At 39.6% G+C, this 19,365-nt stretch overlaps 1 protein-coding gene across 1 annotated transcript in view; it reads left to right on the top strand.

The window, feature by feature from the left end:
* RYR1 (ryanodine receptor 1) overlaps nucleotides 1–19,365 on the top strand; it is a 212,965-nt gene that overhangs the window by 178,267 nt on the left and 15,333 nt on the right. Inside the window, exons 80-93 of the mRNA XM_073549100.1 lie at nucleotides 3,481–3,557; nucleotides 3,850–3,923; nucleotides 5,944–5,961; nucleotides 7,753–7,833; nucleotides 7,976–8,064; nucleotides 8,188–8,316; nucleotides 9,589–9,693; nucleotides 14,324–14,405; nucleotides 14,688–14,823; nucleotides 15,084–15,792; nucleotides 16,143–16,613; nucleotides 16,702–16,805; nucleotides 16,895–17,078; nucleotides 18,726–18,812. Of these exons, the coding sequence (XP_073405201.1) occupies nucleotides 3,481–3,557; nucleotides 3,850–3,923; nucleotides 5,944–5,961; nucleotides 7,753–7,833; nucleotides 7,976–8,064; nucleotides 8,188–8,316; nucleotides 9,589–9,693; nucleotides 14,324–14,405; nucleotides 14,688–14,823; nucleotides 15,084–15,792; nucleotides 16,143–16,613; nucleotides 16,702–16,805; nucleotides 16,895–17,078; nucleotides 18,726–18,812 (2,346 nt within the window). The remainder of the gene's footprint in view (nucleotides 1–3,480; nucleotides 3,558–3,849; nucleotides 3,924–5,943; nucleotides 5,962–7,752; nucleotides 7,834–7,975; nucleotides 8,065–8,187; nucleotides 8,317–9,588; nucleotides 9,694–14,323; nucleotides 14,406–14,687; nucleotides 14,824–15,083; nucleotides 15,793–16,142; nucleotides 16,614–16,701; nucleotides 16,806–16,894; nucleotides 17,079–18,725; nucleotides 18,813–19,365) is intronic.

Below are 19,365 nucleotides of genomic sequence, written 5' to 3'. Positions count from 1 at the left end.
GTGACCAAAGTGACTAGAGGATAAGGGAGATTTTGAATTTCAGCAGACACTTGTGGACACTGGACACTTTTGGATTGTGTGAGGCCCAATGAATATCTGAGCGCTATGTGACAGGCTCGATGGCACAGCAGTGACCAAAGTGACTAGAGGATAAGGGAGATTTTGAATTTCTGCACACACTTGTGGACACTGGACACTTTTGGATTGTGTGAGGCCCAATGAATATCTGAGCGCTATGTGACAGGCTCGATGGCACAGCTGTGACCAAAGTGACTAGAGGATAAGGGAGATTTTGAACTTCTGCACACACTTGTGGACACTGGACACTTTTGGATTGTGTGAGGCCCAATGAATATCTGAGCGCTATGTGACAGGCTCGATGGCACAGCTGTGACCAAAGTGACTAGAGGATAAGGGAGATTTTGAATTTCTGCACACACTTGTGGACACTGGACACTTTTGGATTGTGTGAGGCCCAATGAATATCTGAGCGCTATGTGACAGGCTCGATGGCACAGCTGTGACCAAAGTGACTAGAGGATAAGGGAGATTTTGAATTTCAGCAGACACTTGTGGACACTGGACACTTTTGGATTGTGTGAGGCCCAATGAATATCTGAGCGCTATGTGACAGGCTCGATGGCACAGCTGTGACCAAAGTGACTAGAGGATAAGGGAGATTTTGAATTTCAGCAGACACTTGTGGACACTGGACACTTTTGGATTGTGTGAGGCCCAATGAATATCTGAGCGCTATGTGACAGGCTCGATGGCACAGCTGTGACCAAAGTGACTAGAGGATAAGGGAGATTTTGAATTTCTGCACACACTTGTGGACACTGGACACTTTTGGATTGTGTGAGGCCCAATGAATATCTGAGCGCTATGTGACAGGCTCGATGGCACAGCTGTGACCAAAGTGACTAGAGGATAAGTGAGATTTTGAATTTCAGCAGACACTTGTGGACACTGGACACTTTTGGATTGTGTGAGGCCCAATGAATATCTGAGCGCTATGTGACAGGCTCGATGGCACAGCTGTGACCAAAGTGACTAGAGGATAAGTGAGATTTTGAATTTCTGCACACACTTGTGGACACTGGACACTTATGGATTGTGTGAGGCCCACTGAATATCACAGCGCTATGTCACAGGCAGAAATTGGCTAGTGTATCACAAACTACAAGGTGTATGTAGAATTGGGCAGAATAGGAATCTCCCTAGAATGCAGGTCTGTAAGAACGGAACATGTCCTCGTTTTATTCTCACAGAGTGACACACTGATAGCTTCACTGTGGCTGTGATAACAGCCGTTACACGGTACTGTGTGAGGAGCGTACACCGCTGTATGGTGTGAAAAAATGCACGCTCAGTACCTCAGCAGGACAAAAAAAAAAATTGGGATTGCTTTTAAAAAAGCAGTTTGCGGAGCAGTGGGTAAACAGCAATGCAGGAATGTCAGGAAGCCTTAGAAGGCAGCCCAACAACCAACACCACTGATACACCACTATATAGCCTCCCCTTGCACTGCACACACAGTGACTGTAGTGTTGTACAGGCAAAATCGCTAGCAGCAGAAGCAGTTTTTTTTTCTTCTCAGCAGGACAAAAAAAAAAATTGGGATTGCTTTTAAAAAAGCAGTTTGCGGAGCAGTGGGTAAGCAGCAATGCAGGAATGTCAGGAAGCCTTAGAAGGCAGCCCAACAACCAACACCACTGATACACCACTATATAGCCTCCCCTTGCACTGCACACACAGTGACTGGTGTGTTGTACAGGCAAAATCGCTAGCAGCAGAAGCAGTTTTTTTTTCTTCTTCCCTGCCTAACGCTCTCCCTACAGAATCAGCAGCAACCTCTCCCTATGCTAAGATCGGCAGAAGTAAGATGGCGGTCGGCGTGCACGTCCTTTTATACCCCCTGTGACGCCCACCAAAGCAAGCCAATCACTTGCATGCCCTTCTGAAAGATGGTGGTGACCCATGCCTATGTCATCACGTTGCCCACAGTGTCCGTGGATCCTGATTGGCTGAAAAAGAGCGCAAAACAAACTTTTGAAACGCGACTTTGGCGCGTAAGTCGCCGACCTCGTGGCCGACCTCATCCTAGGGTCGGGTTTCGTTTCATGAAACCCAACTTTGCCAAAAGTCGGCGACTTTTGAAATTTTTCGACCCGTTTCGCTCAACTCTACTGGCCACTTTAGAAGTCTCCAGTGCTTTCTCTCAAACCATTTTCTAGTGCTTTTTGAAGTGTGTTTTGGGTCATTGTCCTGTTGGAAGACCCATGACCTCTGAGGGAGATCCAGCTTTCTCACACTGGGCCCTACATTATGCTGCAAAATTTGTTGGTAGTCTTCAGACTTCATAATGCCATGCACACGGTCAAGCAGTCCAGTGCCAGAGGCAGCAAAGCAACCCCAAAACATCAGGGAACCTCCGCCATGTTTGACTGTAGGGACCATGTTTTTTTCTTTGAATGCCTCTTTTTTTCTCCTGTAAATTCTATGTTGCTGCCTTTGCCCAAAAAGCTCTACTTTTGTCTCATCTGACCAGAGAACATTCTTCCAAAACGTTTCAAGCTTTTTCAGGTAAGTTTTGGCAAATTCCAGCCTGGCTTTTTTATGTCTCGGGGTAAGAAGTGGGGTCTTCCTGGGTCTCCTACCATACAGTCCCTTTTCATTCAGACGCAGACGGATAGTATGGGTTGACATGTTGTACCCTCGGACTGCAGGGCAGCTTGAACTTGTTTGGATGTTAGTCGAGGTTCTTTATCCAACATCCGCACAATCTTGCGTTGAAATCTCTTGTCAATTTTTCTTTTCCGTCCACATCTAGGGAGGTTAGCCACAGTTCCATGGGCTTTAAACTTCTTGATGACATTGCGCAGGAACATTCAGGTCTTTGGAGATGGACTTGTAGCCTTGAGATTGCTCATGCTTCCTCACAATTTGGTTTCTCAAGTCCTCAGACAGTTCTTTGGTCTTCTTTCTTTTCTCCATGCTCAATGTGGTACACACAAGGACACAGGACAGAGGTTGAGTCAACTTTAATCCATGTCAACTGACTGCTAGTGTGATTTAGTTATTGCCAACACCTGGTAGGTGCCACAGGTAAGTTACAGGTGCTGTTAATTACACAAATTAGAGAAGCATCACATGATTTTTCGAACAGTGCCAATACTTTTGTCCACCCTCTTTTTTATGTTTGGTGTGGAATTATATCCAATTGGCTTTAGGACAATTCTTTTTGTGTTTTTTCATTTAAGACAAATTAAATGAAGATAATAATACCAAAGAATTTGTGTTTGCAATCATTTTCAGGAAGAAACTGAGTATTATCTGACAGAATTGCAGGGGTGTCAATACTTTTGGCCACAACTGTATCTACATCTGGTTTATGTGGCTTAAAAGCTGACATGTTCCAGGTCCATTGGGACAAACAAAAACTCCTCAGTCCTGATATTTTTTATCTTTTTTTACCAGAAAATGCTGGATTATCTAAAGGAAAAGAGGGAGGTTGGCTTTTTCCAGAGCGTGCAGGCCCTTATGCAAACCTGCAGGTGAGGACTTATTTAGTTTCTAAAAGACCATTCTTATCGTCTAATTCCAAGGACCAGCATAATCTTCATATTTTTTGTGTTTTAGTCTTTCTTTAAGATAGTTGTAGCATTTGCATTCCACCACTGACCACCATATTAGAATCATTACCTGAAGGGACCATCATGTCAATGCCACAGATTTGACTCCCAATGGAAGATCTGAAACCATCTTTTATGTTAGTTTATATCTCGTACTATGGCACAGAATATTCAGCATTCATACACCCAAGCCATCTGTCTTCTTTTAATGTAGTGTCCTGGACCTGAATGCTTTTGAGCGCCAAAATAAAGCAGAAGGACTCGGAATGGTAACAGAGGATGGCACAAGTGAGTAATACACCATCATTAATCGGCTATATGATTGAGCTTTGCATTGTCATGTATAGCCATATACGTAAAAAAAAAATAAAAAAACATGATAACAATGTAAATTTTCTGTATAAAATAAAATATTTTACTTTTTTGTTGGAAGTTGTTGATCATCAAGGTATGGTATTTAGTATTCCAAATAATAAAATCTTTAAAGGAACACTCCACGAAAGACTGAGTTATTGCCAATGAGTGGGTTATGCATGACCTAAGGATTCGCTTTCTGGTGGTCTCTGAATCTCTGTCATACTGTACCACATCTTGTCATAAAGTAGATAATGGACCTCTGTTTTTCTTGGAGTGTCCCTTTAATCCCAGTACACTACAATGTGTCCTCTACTACTTGTCATATACTGCACTATATTGTAAAAGTAAGATTAATAATTTTCTGTTTACTTTTTTAACTTTTTCAGTTTTTACATATTATTATATTCATATAATAAAAATATTTGACTAAATAACAAAAGTGGAACCAGATGTAAAGAACTACACAAATGTTTGTAAAATGTCAGGATCGCATAAGTAAAATTAGAATTTTTAATGTAACTGATTTGGCTAATTAGCTGAGCAGGGCAGTCTATATTTCAACTAATGAGACCTTAAAGGACATCTACTTTGGATAATCTTTACTTGGTAGAAGGGTCAAGCTGATCACAAAGTGTTGGGATCTGCAGCGATCAGTAACAATCTGTATGAAAGTTTGACAATAAGTATTAAAATTCCCTGCAGTTCCACCATAGTGAAAACAAAGTATTACAGGGTACACATTCAAATAAATGGGTTGTCTATGTGATGTCGGGAGGGCAGATTCTCCAGAGTGACCAAGAGATGAAGAGGAACCTGAATGGAGGACCCTTGTCTATTAAAGGACTATTCCAAACAGGGCAAGGTACCACCTGTATAAATGATGGGTGAGTATAGCGCTGTCCACCCACCTACCTATGCTATCACCTATCCACCTGCTTACTCACCTGTCTATCCTCTCACCTATCTACCTTCACACACACCCACCAATCCACATACCTGCCCATCCATCTATCTATCCACCTTCATTACACCTGCCCACCCACCTATCCATCCACCCACCTACTCAACTATCCACCGACTAATCTATCCACTCACCTATCCACCTACTCACCCATCCACCCACTTATCCACCTACTAATCTATCCACCTATCCATCTATCCACTTATTCACCTATCTACCCACCCACCTACTCACCTATCCACCCTCCCATCTTTCCACCTATTCACCACCTATTCACCTACCCGCCCATCCATCTATCCACTTTCTCGCCTATCCACCCATCTATCCCCCTTCTCACCTGTCTACCAACTCATCTATCCACCCTCTCACCTGTCCACCTTACCATCTTTCCACCTACTCACCTACCCACCCACCTACCTATCTACCTACCCACCTACCTATCCTTTGACTAGGTAATAGACTGCCCAGTCGAGAATAACCCTTTAACTTAGAATTCCTACTAGTATATATGAAATGGGTTTTCCAAAGTAGACAGTCCGTTCTAAGACGTTATCTAAGGTAGACCACCAATCCAGAAGGTCATTCTATTGTATTGTTTATATCCATTTCCTGAACTATGCACTGTTGTATTTGCGTAAATCTGACTCGTAAGGGTCTATATCGTGGCTTCCATCCATATCTAGGCAATTTAATATCTATCATGTCATCCATATCTAGCTGATGTTTTCCAAACCCACCTCTTTCCTAATAGCATCATCTTTACCCACAGGACATATTGTGTTCCATATGACAAACTGTGTTTCTCTCTCTCTCTCTACCTGTTTTCGTTGTTGGGGGTTTGGGTGGGGACTGTTGTTATATTCTTGGCACCATCCAATTAATGAGTTTGAAATAATGGTAATCACATTTTCCTTCCTGTTCCCTGACATGGTTGTGTCCCCCTCCTTTTCCTGCCTGCCTCTCTCATTCCCTGACCTCCTTGGTTCCCAGTCATCAACCGTGAACAGGGTAAATGTTCATTTAAACCACGTTCCACCGATGCTTCAACTAACAGCTCATTGTCATCCTCCTCACCCTATCCTTTTACTGACTGAACCCAACCTAAAAAAGGAATTTTTCAGTTCTTTGATTCTTCACCCTTTTTAGCAAGAAATAGATAGAACTCCTATGCTTAGGAGTCCAGTGGGCTGTCTTTCCTTGTGATTGACAGCTGGCAACCACTAAGTAGAACCACCCAGCAGACTCCTAACTCCTGAATCTATGCCACAAAACTATATATCATTCTGCTCCGCTTTCTCTGCTCAATCCTGTGCTGTAATATGAAAGGTTCCTTTTAAGGGGAAGATAATTTTTAATTTTCACTAATAATTCATACCATAGAGATTAATATTTGGATGTGTAACCTTCCTATTATGAGAATGTATTGAGACAACAGATTGGGATAGGTTGAGTCATGTACGTGAATTACATCAACACTAATTTCCCTGCACCAAGATCCCCTCACTTTCCTTACTAACCAGCTACTAACTAAGCCTCATCTGAGTGACCAAATAGCTTCCAGGTCATAGACGCCTATCACATAAGATATGAAAAGGGTTTCTCCATTGATCAGCTGCAATTGCACGATGAACCTGAGAGCAAGTGTTTGGTTTCTTCACAGTGCCACCACTGGTGAAATAAGGCATTACACTGTTTATGTGGAAAGCCCACGATTTTCAAAAAAATGCAAGGATATACTTGGTTCTCCTTGGACCTTTTGCTGAGGTGCCTTAATAAGTCATTCACCTAATTCTAGCAGATTAGGGTGTTAGGATATAGATATTGGAAACTTGGGGTTTCAAGACTTCGCCAAATAGAAAGCTTGTTGTGTCTTTTCCTCTACATATCTTTAAATTCTATCATTTCAGATTTTTACTAGGTAGATATATGGATTATCCAAGTGCATACACACTATAGAGATTAGTGGCTTTTGTAACCACTGAGCTAATCCTCATTATTCATAGCCATGGTGACCCTACAAGGACACCTCAGCAACCTTTGTAAATGAGGGCTTCCAAACTATCCCAAATTGCTCATGTCTCCTATAAGCCCTACAAGGAAAATAACTGGTATAGGGCCCTCTTGTTCCATAATTGGGGGGTACATTATTAAATGGATCAGCAGCAGTTGGCCAAAATTAGCTTTTTTTATAGTGTTAGTTTTTTATGTGGGGTCTTAATAAAGAGGAAATATTGTAAGATTGCACTGGTGTAATACATTGGTATTTTTCACATTGGGCTTATGTAATCACAATTTTTACCATGAGGTGGGTACAATTTTCCAGTACAGGGCCTTGTGAGTAATACCTAGGGCAGGGTTTTCTGTTAGTTCTCTCGACTCTTGACCTGGTAAATCCCTAACCGCATGAGCTCTGGATTTGCTGGTTTGTAGTGTGTTGAGTTTGGGAAGAAACTAACTTTGACTGTCGGAGTGATTCATATTCAGTCTATAACACACCTACTATTTTTCAGCATCCCTTCTACTATTCTCTACCTTCTTATTGACCTGTCGATCTTTATGTTTTACTATTCACTATCTTTCACTTTATATGTTCCTTTTTCTATCGTTATCTCTCCTTCTTTTATTCCGTGACTGACTCACCCGTCTTACTCCTTGTCAGTCTCTATCATTAATCTACATCATTCTCTATTGAATCACTTGTGCTACTTTTTTCACTCTTCTATCTAAACATTTTCCTTCTTGGAGTCTTTACTTCTCCAACTCTAATGATACTGTTTTTGTGATTGTCGCTGTCTTCAGGAGAAAAAGTAATGGCGGACGACCAGTTTACCCAGGATTTGTTCCGGTTCCTCCAGCTGCTTTGTGAGGGACACAATAATGGTATGAAAGGATTTTGGAAATAAAAAAACTTTGTGTAATTTCTTAGGCGCTAGATGGTAGACTCACCCATAGATACTCTGCATGGAGTAGGCTTCAATCCAATATTTACAACATGCTGTACTAAGAAATTCTCATTTTGAAGATTTTCAGAACTACCTACGTACTCAGACTGGCAACACCACTACCATCAACATTATCATCTGCACTGTGGATTACCTTCTGCGCCTACAGGTAATCGCCACATGCAGGAACCACATCCCGCCTAACCTTGGACATGTCTACAGTATATTAATGTAATCTGTTCAATAAACTGAAGTTTAACCCTCTTATCATTTTCTAAAATTCCCACCCCAGGAATCCATCAGTGATTTCTATTGGTATTATTCTGGGAAGGATATTATTGATGACCAAGGCAAGAGGAACTTTTCCAAAGCAATGTCTGTGGCAAAGCAAGTGTTCAACAGCCTGACAGAATATATCCAGGTAAGAGGACCCTGGCTTGTCTGCTTTGACTGAAAGGTCCATTGATGATAAGCCGATCACAAGATGCCCAGAGTAAGAATGACTTTACGTCACGTGGTGTCCTCTACAGCACCAACTATGACACCACCCTTATAACATGCCTTATACTGCTCAAATAATACACTGATACAACATCTAAAACATTACAATAAGGTGCCCAAATAGAGTTTTCCAATAATAAAAACTAGGAAATGTAGTTTCATCCCATGCATCTATCTTTCTAATAGCTGGACATCAAGTGTGGATGGATGGAAGGAGCGAATATAACCTGGAGGGGTCCCCAAATATTAAAACATAACCTTTAATCAATTATTAAAAAGACAAATATCACTAACAAACCAAATAAAGTGCTCATGCAAACCAGTGCTCATTAAGAAATGGTTTGGTCTCACCACTGTTGATGGACAAAAGATCCCGGCCACCTTCCGGAAGTACCTTGCCGGGAGATGGATCCAAACAAGGGAAAGGGAATAGATAAGGGGAGAGAGACATAAGCGGTATGTATTAATTTCCTAGACTCCCTGTCGTGCCCCAGTATTGCTCCTGTCCTAACAAGGACAGGCCCCAAGTGGACCCTATAGTGATACCCCTAATGATATGGGGCTGAATACTCCCAAGATCCATGTACCAGCAAGGTACTTCCGGAAGGAGGCCGGGATCTTTTGTCCGTCAACAATGGTGAGACCAAATCATTTTTTAATGAGCACTGGTTTGCAAGAGCACTTTGTTAGGTTTGTTTGTGATATTTGTCTTTTTAATAATTAATTAAAGCTTATGTTTTAATATTTGGGGACCCCTCCAAGCTATATTCGCTAGTTAACCCATGAGGGTACTTTGAATGGTAGTGAGAACCTCACACCATAGCTGATATCGATGGATGGAAGGAGCATTAGGGTTCATAGTGCCCTCTTTTGTAACTATTATAGCCTTAATAACCTAGCAGCAAGTTTTCAATTCCCTCACAGTGAGTAGAAAGGTGCCAACTCAGATCGATACAATGTCTAAGCAATGCATGGACATGTTGGACATGGACATGTTGGGTTCTCCTGAGTAGAAGCAACCTTTTGTGGCTGGTTAGCCTATTCCTGGCTAAAATAATTATATCCTGAACAGTAAAAAACCCATCTATATCCTAATAATGTTGGTCTAAACCAGACACTTTGAAGGTTAAAACTTCTCATTTGCAGACTAAGTTTTCCAATTAAGTAATGTCCATGGTTGCTTCCTTTTCAGGGTCCATGCACTGGTAACCAGCAGAGTCTGGCACACAGTCGTCTGTGGGATGCAGTGGTTGGTTTCCTGCATGTCTTTGCTCACATGATGATGAAATTGGCCCAGGTAAGGCATATTTTGTCCAACTGCCTAAAGCCTATATTCACCAGAATTTCACTATTTGGTGACTGCAATCTTTTCCTTTTTTTTTTTTTTAATAACCTTCACATAAATTAATTACAAGTAAAACCAGATATTATATCCACACAGACTTATTTTACAGAACCAATATGAGTCTTTCAGTACATATATATGTTACTATTAATGAGTTTTTTGATTACTGCACTTTTTCAAAATGTCAGGTTTTTTCCCTTATGAATTTAAAGACCGTATATACTCTTTCAACTCATTTTTCTTATTCTTATATATGAAAAATAAAAAAAAATCAAACTCTTTTTCGAAAAGTTTAGATGTTAGTAAGTCTACAGTTTCTAGGTGGATACGTTTCACCATGCTGCATGTAGTCTGATTGTTCAGTCATGCGTAACTATTTTTTTTATTTTTTACCAACCCCAACTTTGATTGTACGTAGGAAGTTGAACACTTTCTACCATTGCCTAACTTACAAAGGAAGGCTAGAAGATGGTTGTTAGTGCAATTTTGGGAAATGGGTAATAATCCCATGAACATTACTTGTGGTCTCACCAAGTTTAGAGCTCAAAAATTATTCCTGCCTGTTTCTTCCATTGCCTGTATAGATTGGTGCCTAGTCTTGTGTATTAAGAAGTGCTTTTACCCTAATTTTTCACCTAATTGAATTGAGGTTCTTGAGTCCAATAGTAATGTCTGATCTAAAGTCCAAAACAATTTTTGACCCGATAAACACCACCCAAATTTTTCCCACTTTGAGAACCATGCATTAAGAACCACTGCGCTCTCCTTTTTCCTTTTGATACCCATGTGTCTTATGAAACTCAGGTTGTTGGGTGTCTTTTCGAAATGTAATTGAATGTGTGAACTTTTACTTGTGTAGTAATTTTTGTTTGTATTTGTTTTGTTTTGTAGTTTGAGGGTTTTTTAAAAATGGGGATTTCCCAAATTTTCTGCAGCACATGTTGAGAAAGAGTGGGATTGACTGTTGGGTTTCAACACACTTGATCCTTTTTGTTCCCAGGCGTAATAAGCCACCATAGCAGTTTATTACACTCACTACCTCGAGAGCACATACTTGCTTAGTTGAGCCAAGTTCATCTGTATGGGAAGCCATGAGAAATAACTGTAGGCCAAAACACTGTTTGGCTGACAGCACTCAAAAATTCATGGTCAGCCTAAGATAAGTCTTCCTTAGATAGATACATGTAGTGTGACAACCTAATAGAGTCAAATACAAAGATTAGCCATGCTGGCTGTACACAATGGATAATTATCAACATTGTTTAGTGTGATCTACCAACAATCTGAATCCAAATGTGTTTGGGCAAAAAAAACAACTAATGTCATGGTCCCACAGATATAAAATGAACCAGAGATATCTGGCAGACATGTATTGGCTGTCACTCTTCATATCATGCCGGTTTAGCAGGAATGTTGGGGCATGTAATATAAGAATCTGGCAGCATAGCCAAAGGCAAAGTATTGGTTGGATCAAACACTATATTTTGTCCATAGCCAGCTTCACTCACAATATTCTTCACTAAGTTTCAAGTATAAGTAAAATGATGTTTGCATTGCAATTATTATGAATAATACTTTTATTCTAATATGTAACAGATGCCCCAAAACGGAGGACTTCGAAATGGCGTAAGAATTTTTCTCTGTGGCACGGCTGCATTTCCTTAAATTGTCTCAGCTAGACGTGCACCCTAGCCCATTCCGTGTCTGTCGGCCATTCACACTTTTGTCTCTGTATGTCCTTACTGTGTTCAGCCACTCATCTTTGCTTATAATATACGTTCCTGTCAATCCTTCTGACTATTCTTCTCTAGGATGGATCGTTGAGATAAAAAAAATTGGGTGTAATAAGCCTTGAACTTCTTGGCCAGTAGTTGGTGTTTGTGTCATTTCAGAAAAGTAGACTGTAGAACTCCCATCTGCCATTTTAATAGTTTAGCTTTTTTTGTGGATTGTTGAGATGGCCATTTTGTTGACCCTGCTGTTTATCACTTGTCACTTGTACCTCGGTTCCAGATATGTAAGGTGTATTCTCAGAAATAATTGGTTAATTGAAAACTTTCTAACAATATTGACTTGGCATTTCTGTTTAAACGACTTCAAAATTTTTCACATTTTAGGGAATCTAGATGGCACCATAGAAATCATTAAAGCTATATTCTTCAGTTTTATAAAAAAAAATTTAATCTAAATAATTATCCAAACTAACGTATGTCGAACTAGACCTCCAATAAATCCCTAATATGTGTCCTTGTTAAATCAACCTGCAAAATTGTAACCTGAAAGTGACTGGCAAAGTGACCAGTTTTTGCTCTTACTTTATTTACATTACACCACAAAGTTTTAAACTTTTTTTTGGCTTTTTAAATTCAACAGATATTTTCTTTCTATTTAGTGTTAATTTTAATGGTATTTATTAAGGGACATGGCACACAGGATCCTATGGGGCAAGTCTTTAGGCTCCTCTTGATAATTACCCTGGGAGCCACACCATCTTACTAAAGTCCATACCAATTTGCTCTAAATAAAAAGGTCCATATCTCTGGAGCCATATGGTAAATTAAAAAAATAAAATGGAATACACAGAGGAGCATTGGAAATAAAAATAAGAGAAAGAAAATGGCTATTTTGACCTGGTGACAAGTTTTCTTTAACATGTGCTTGTTTATGGGCATTTCATAATTACTTCTAGTAAGGTATATTGACGATGTTTTTTTTTTTTAATTTTGGGTTGTCTTGTAGTAATGTTTATTTTCTGGTCTTCAGGATTTTTTAAAAATCTCTACCTTTCTCTCTTTAGTCTCTAATCTTCTGTCTCTCCCTCTAGTCATCCCTATTGTACTCATATTTCCCCCTTGTTTTGCCAGCAGCCGTGTGACAGTTTAGAACTGTGTGGGCCAAGCCCGCTTTCTATGGGGTGGTCTCATTGCTTTCCTTGTGATCTGCCGCCTCTTGACATTTTGTTGGTAGTAGGGGGGGACGAAGGAAGAGGAGAGAGCGTATCCAAGTAATGTAACTAGCTGTGATGCCTTGAATAGAACTATAGTCAACACATCAGTTTTTGGGATTAGAACTCAATGACGGGGCATATATCCCAATCACTCTAGTACATGCCCTTCACTTTACGCTACTCCACCAGTTATACTAGGTCACTATTTAATTCACATGTGCATGAACATAGAAGATCAGTTAACATGTAGCTAGACTCAGATAAACACATATAAACACTTAACACATGTGTGTCAAGAACCCTAGGAACACATAGCTCCCTCATATCAATAGCCACTGGATACCACATCTCTCCCTCCTTCTCCTCCCCTCACTTGTCTGTCTGTTTCACGCAGCATTTTATTTTTTTAACTGTAGTACAATGTCTGGGGTGGAGAGGGAGGGAAAGTCGGGACATGTTAAACTGCATTTTCCACCCTTCGTTCTTAACCTTTCCATTGCTGGTGTGAATTACGTCTCATCCTCCTGCAACTCATAGTTCCTAATGGTGGCGTATTCTAAACTATTTATCCAACTTAGCTCTTTTCCTATAAATCAGAAACCAGGTATTGTATGAAGGTTCTTTAGTATTGGGGGTGGAAATGCTAATTTACTGAATACAAATTGAGTTTAGAACTGACCTGTATAAGTATTTTCCTTACCACTTAGGCCCCATGTACACAAGTGACTGCAATGAAACTAAATATGCTTATATTAAGAAAATTGCTTTTTAGGTGGTAAAAATTGGTATCTAACGTATGGACAAAATTCTTTGAAAAAAAAAATAGAATATAATCATACACAAATCCCTTTACGGTAGCGATTTTCACCTAGCGTATAAAAAACAAAAAAACAAACAAGGTCTCCATCTTTGAGTACAAATGAAATAGGTGACTTATTAATGCCATATTAGCACTGACTCTTCAGTTATAAGTCCTCCAATTATAATACCTACCCAGTTATTGAGAGATGGAAGGTGATATCCCCATACATAAGGGTATTTTAGCTACTTGCACTGAAACAGCCTGTTTTTATTGCATTGCAAACAAGGAACATTTTTGGAGTCGCTTCTATCCAGAGGTAAGATGAAAAAATTTGACCCTGTAAAAATTTGACCCTTGCTTTTAACTTGTGTACCAGGAAAGCTAATACATTAATTTTATATATCATTTCAGCCAACAAATCACTCAGTAAGTTTAGTCTATTAATGACCTCCAAACTGTTTCTAAGTCTCGATTGGGCAGGTAATGGGCCATGGATGGACTAAACCAACTCCACCGTGCTTTAAAGCCTGCTTCCAAGCACTACCCCAAAAATGCTTTGTGAATAAGTGGGAAATTTTTGCTTGTATCACATGGGTCAGCATTTCTTTACTTAAGCAATCCTTACTCTTGTCATTGCATCTAACCTCAATTATTGTCGGTTTTGTCACACGTAGACATCGTTGACCTGGATTAGGCTACATTGTACTACTGTATTTTAGAGAAGAAACTTAGAAAGTTTTTGACGATGAACGTTTTATCTATCTATAAGTGACACGAGTCGTGTAATTTGAAAAGAACTAGAATTCCTTGAGTTGTTTTTTTTTATTTACTAGGACTCTAGCCAGATTGGACTTCTGAAGGAACTACTTGACCTTCAAAAAGACATGGTGGTCATGCTGCTCTCTCTACTAGAAGGTAAAGTATGTAGGGAAAGTTTTAAACATGGTAACAAATATATGCTGAATGTATTATTAAAGTGAAGTAGCATTGGTTATTATAGAAATCGGACATTGCTGGTGATGGAAATCCCCAAAAAATAGATAGTTTTCAAAATTGAATGTTAGATTTGGACTACAGAAAACACTATAAGTAAAAATTCATAAGAAGGATGACAAATGAAAGTAAAAGATGAATCTCCAGGACTTTGTTACAATTGACAAATGGACCAAGATATTATATCTATATTATCCCCTTCAGGTAATGTGGTAAATGGAACAATTGCTCGTCAGATGGTGGACATGTTGGTAGAATCTTCTAGCAATGTGGAAATGATACTCAAGTTCTTCGACATGTTTTTGAAGCTCAAGGATATTGTAGCTTCTGATGCTTTCAGGTAGAGTATTGATGATTTAAAAAAATTCAACACAATTAAAGGGATTATACAGCTGCCTTATTAGGACATATGGGCATCACGGGGATCCAATGCTCAGAACACCATTCTAAGAGCGCAAACAGATAGCCACCCCCTTCTGTTGGGCAAAAGCCGTCCATTTATTGCATGGACTTCTGAAAGGCATATTACTTACCCTTATGGCATCCATAAAAGAAATGGAAATATTGGCAAGAATGATGTGAGTTGTTCATGTATTGCAGAGATTATGTCACCGATCCTCGGGGTCTAATATCTAAAAAAGATTTCCAAAAAGCAATGGATAGCCAGAAACAATATACAACATCCGAGATCCAGTTCCTTCTTTCGTGCTCAGAGGCCGATGAAAATGAAATGATCAACTTTGAAGAATTTGCCGACCGCTTCCAGGAACCTGCTAAGGATATTGGTTTCAATGTGGCAGTATTGCTAACTAACCTGTCAGAGCATGTTCCTCATGACACTAGGTTGCAGAACTTTTTGGAGCTGGCTGATTGCATTATCAACTACTTCAAGCCATATCTTGGCAAAATTGAGATTATGGGAGCAGGCAAAAAAATAGAGCGTATCTACTTCGAGATTAGTGAGACCAATAAAACCCAATGGGAAATGCCGCAGGTTAAAGAGTCTAAGCGGCAATTTATCTTTGATGTGGTCAATGAAGGAGGAGAGTCAGAGAAAATGGAGCTCTTTGTCAACTTCTGCGAAGACACAATTTTTGAAATGCAGATTGCTTCACAAATCTCAGAGCCAGAAGAAGACAAGGTTGAAGATGATGACGATGATGGTGGAGGAGGATCTGGTGAAGGTGAGGAAACAGAGAATGGGTCTGATCCGCCTGAAGCTACTTCAGCTTTTGGAGAGTTTATGAACAATGTGATAAATTTCTTCAAAATGTTTACCTACAAGAATCTTAGAAGACAGTATCGAAAAGTAAGTACTTTTGGCAATATAGCATGTTTATACTGTTCCGTATGTAAAAGCCTCATATAGTCCTTCTCTTGACACCAGGAGCTACATACCCAGCCTTATCTATGTTTAAAATATATACTGTCCCTATTATAATCAGCTGTACCCTAGACATGTCATAAATCAATCACCTGCCTTCTAATTACTTAGATGACTCTGCTGATTGTGACTCAGTCATGCAGGAAAGTTAAAAAAGTGACCTAGTAAAAAAAAAAAAAAGTCCTTCTATTGTGAGGAAGTTTTAGAATATATAGATCATAGAAATTCAGAATTTATTGTTTGGTTTACAAGGTTATTTATCTTTTTTTTACAAGGTCAAGAAGATGACAATAAAGGAAATAGTGATGGCCATTATCTCATTCCTGTGGACTTTATTAATTGGAACGCTTCATTTCATCTACAGTGTCTGCAAGGGCATATTCTTATTAATATGGCACACATTGTTTGGAGGTAGTCTTGTAGAAGGTGCTCAGAAACTAACTGTAACTGAAATTCTGGCCAGTATGCCAGATCCTACTCAAGATGAAGTCCATGGAGATGGACTTCCTGCAGTGATCAGTGATGACTTACCTGAGTCTGGAGATGCAGCGGACTTTGTGGATGCTGGCAAAGAAGAAGTACAAGAGGAAGGTGGAGAAATGTTTGGACTTGATCTCAAAAAGGATGGTGGACACTATAGAGCCAGTGCTCCAGATGCTCCTGGTGGTTTAGGCGATATGGGAGACACAACACCAGTTGAACCACCGACGCCTGAAGGATCTCCCATTTTGAGGAGGAAGTTTGACGTAAGTAAAATTACTCAATCAATTTGGTCCAAGTGTTCAATGGTTTAACGACTTCCGCAATAACATTAACCAATACTACTACTTCTAGTCGGAAGAATCACCCATCCATTTGGATGGTGCCCCAGAACAACAGCCAGTCGAAGAAGAACCTGTACCAGAGCCAGAGCCAGAACCAGAAGAGGAGAAAGCAGAGTAAGTATCCGAGTCCGGAGATTTTATCATCTTTTTGATTTGCTCCAACACATACTTGCATGCTTTATATTTCCATTGGCTACTAACAGCTCAGAGAATGGAGAGAAAGGTGAAGTTGTAGAAGAAGCAGCAGCTCCTGCCCCAGAGGAACCTGAAGAACCAGAGGTCATTACTACACCAAAGAAGGCACCACCTAAGGAAAAGAGAGGTGAAGCTTCAGAAGGAGGATTTGAGTTCTGGAATGAGTTGGAGATCCAGAGAATAAAATTCTTGGTTAGTGACTGTTCCTTCTAACATGGCACTCAGAATATATTGCTGGATTAATTACCCATTTCATGTTATAGTTTCTAATAATGGCACCCAAATCACTTTTGTACTAATTTACTGAATTCAAGGTAATGTTTCATCAGAAAATTACAATTTTTTTTTAAATAATTTTGTGTTACATTTCCATAATTTTAATTTTTTCCATATAATTATTAACAGCATGTTTAAAAAAAATCTTGCAATTATCATACTTGTCGCTAGGCTTAATATTAGACTCCTACTTCTTGAGGGGCATATGAACATTAACAGCAATAGACTAACCCAAACCATACTGAATTTTTTTAAAGTATTTAATTTAATGGTTGTTTTCATCACGACTAAGGTCATTGTGAATTTAGGAGGGGGGGGGGGGTGAGTTGTGATATCACCTAATGTGAATAGTGGATCCTGTTACACACGTGGTCAAAATTGTTGGTACTTCTCGTTTAATGACAGAAAAACCCACAATGGTGACATAAATATCTTGAATATGACAAAAGTAATAATAAATAAAAAATCTATGAAACTGAACAAATGAAAGTCAGACATTGCTTTTCAACCATGCTTCCACAGAATTTTTAAAAAAATAAAACTCATGAAATAGGCCTGGACAGAAATGATGGTACGCTGAAAATAATGTGAGAAAAGGGACATGTTAAATCAAGTGGTGTCCATTAATTAGCATCACAGGTGTCTACAATCTTGGAATCAGTGAGTGGGCATGTATAGAGGGCTACCGATACTCACTGTGCTGTTTGGTAACATGGTCATTAAACGAGGGGTACCAACAATTTTGACCGTGTGTATCTACTATACATAAAGATGTTATCAATGTACAAGAGGGAGAGGAGGTGAGCTGTGACATCATTTATTATAAATGGTAGATCCTGTATAACTGATGATACTGTATAACCTAAAAAACTTTATTTAAACAATAACACTTTCTGATGACACATTCTCTTTAAAGGGAATCTGTCACCCCTTTTTTGAGATATCATATAATGATATCATTCAATTGTGCGTCACATTTTGCTTCCCCCTGACCCCGCACCTTTCATGCATAAATACCTTTTTTATATCGGTTCAGATGTATGTAAATTGCCACCGTGCCGGACTTCCGGGTCATAGACGCAGAGAAAAATACTGATGCATGCGCAGTAACGATTATATGCTTTGCCCACAGTTTGGCAAAGCATACTGCGCAAGCTCCGGAGGCCTTTGCAATGTGCAAGCGCTGAAACAATATGTGAACGCAGGAAGAAGAAAGAAGAAATGTGTAGAGCAAGACAGGAAGGGGGGGAGCAGGTGAATAAGCCCCGCCCATCGGACCAGACCATGGCAATTTACATACATCTGAACCGATATAAAAAAGGTATTTATGCATGAAAGGTGCGGGGTCAGGGGGAAGCAAGAGCACTAAGAGAATCCTTATGTGACACAGAATTGAAAGATATCATTATATGATATCTCTAAAAAGGGGTGACAGATTCCCTTTAACAATTGCAAAATTGATTTTTAAGCTGTCCCTTGTCATTTATTCACCTTGGTAACAGCTTCCTGACAATGTCTAATTAATTTCTGCTTATCAGCCCATAATATTTTCATCTTTTCCAGAATTATCTGTCTAGAAATTTCTACAACCTTCGGTTCTTGGCGTTGTTTTTGGCCTTTGCTATCAATTTTATCCTGCTGTTCTACAAGGCAAGTTCGCATTAGTGACGTAATATAATATTTCGTAATTACCTTGTAAAGTCATCATGTTTGCATCAAGAATTTGTTGAAATTTCATTGAATCCCTTCCTTCTTCTACCCATGAAATGTTCCCCGTGCCATTTTCTGCGACACAACCCCAAAGCATGATTGATCCACCCCCATGCTTAATGGTTAGCGAGATATTCTTTTTCTGAAATTCTGTGCCCTTTTTTCTCAACACATACCTTTGATCATTGTGGCTAAAGAGTTCTTGTCATGGTTTGAACAGGGTTCTTGCCCTGCACTCACAGGGTTAAGTGTTCGTGGCCTCTTTCTGGATCTGGGAGGGGTATTTATACTCACTCTTTACCAGGGTTCTCTGTCAGCTATACTGTTGTTCTGGTGTGTCTGACCCCTGGTGTGCGTGTATTCTGCTTTGCTTGTTTGCTTCCCGTGTATGACCCGGTCCATTCCCTCACTCTGCACTCCATCTCTTGTTTTGGTACTATTCTCTTTTCTGGTTCTGACCTCCTGGCTTGGCTATCGTTACTCCGTTACAGTT

Source organism: Dendrobates tinctorius, unplaced genomic scaffold (assembly GCF_039654945.1).
Source record: "Dendrobates tinctorius isolate UK_male_01 unplaced genomic scaffold, ASM3965494v1 ptg000158l, whole genome shotgun sequence".
Lineage (NCBI taxonomy): Eukaryota > Metazoa > Chordata > Amphibia > Anura > Dendrobatidae > Dendrobates > Dendrobates tinctorius.
The sequence above is the reverse complement of the archived record's forward strand: the minus strand, read 5'-3'. Positions and strand labels throughout refer to the sequence as shown.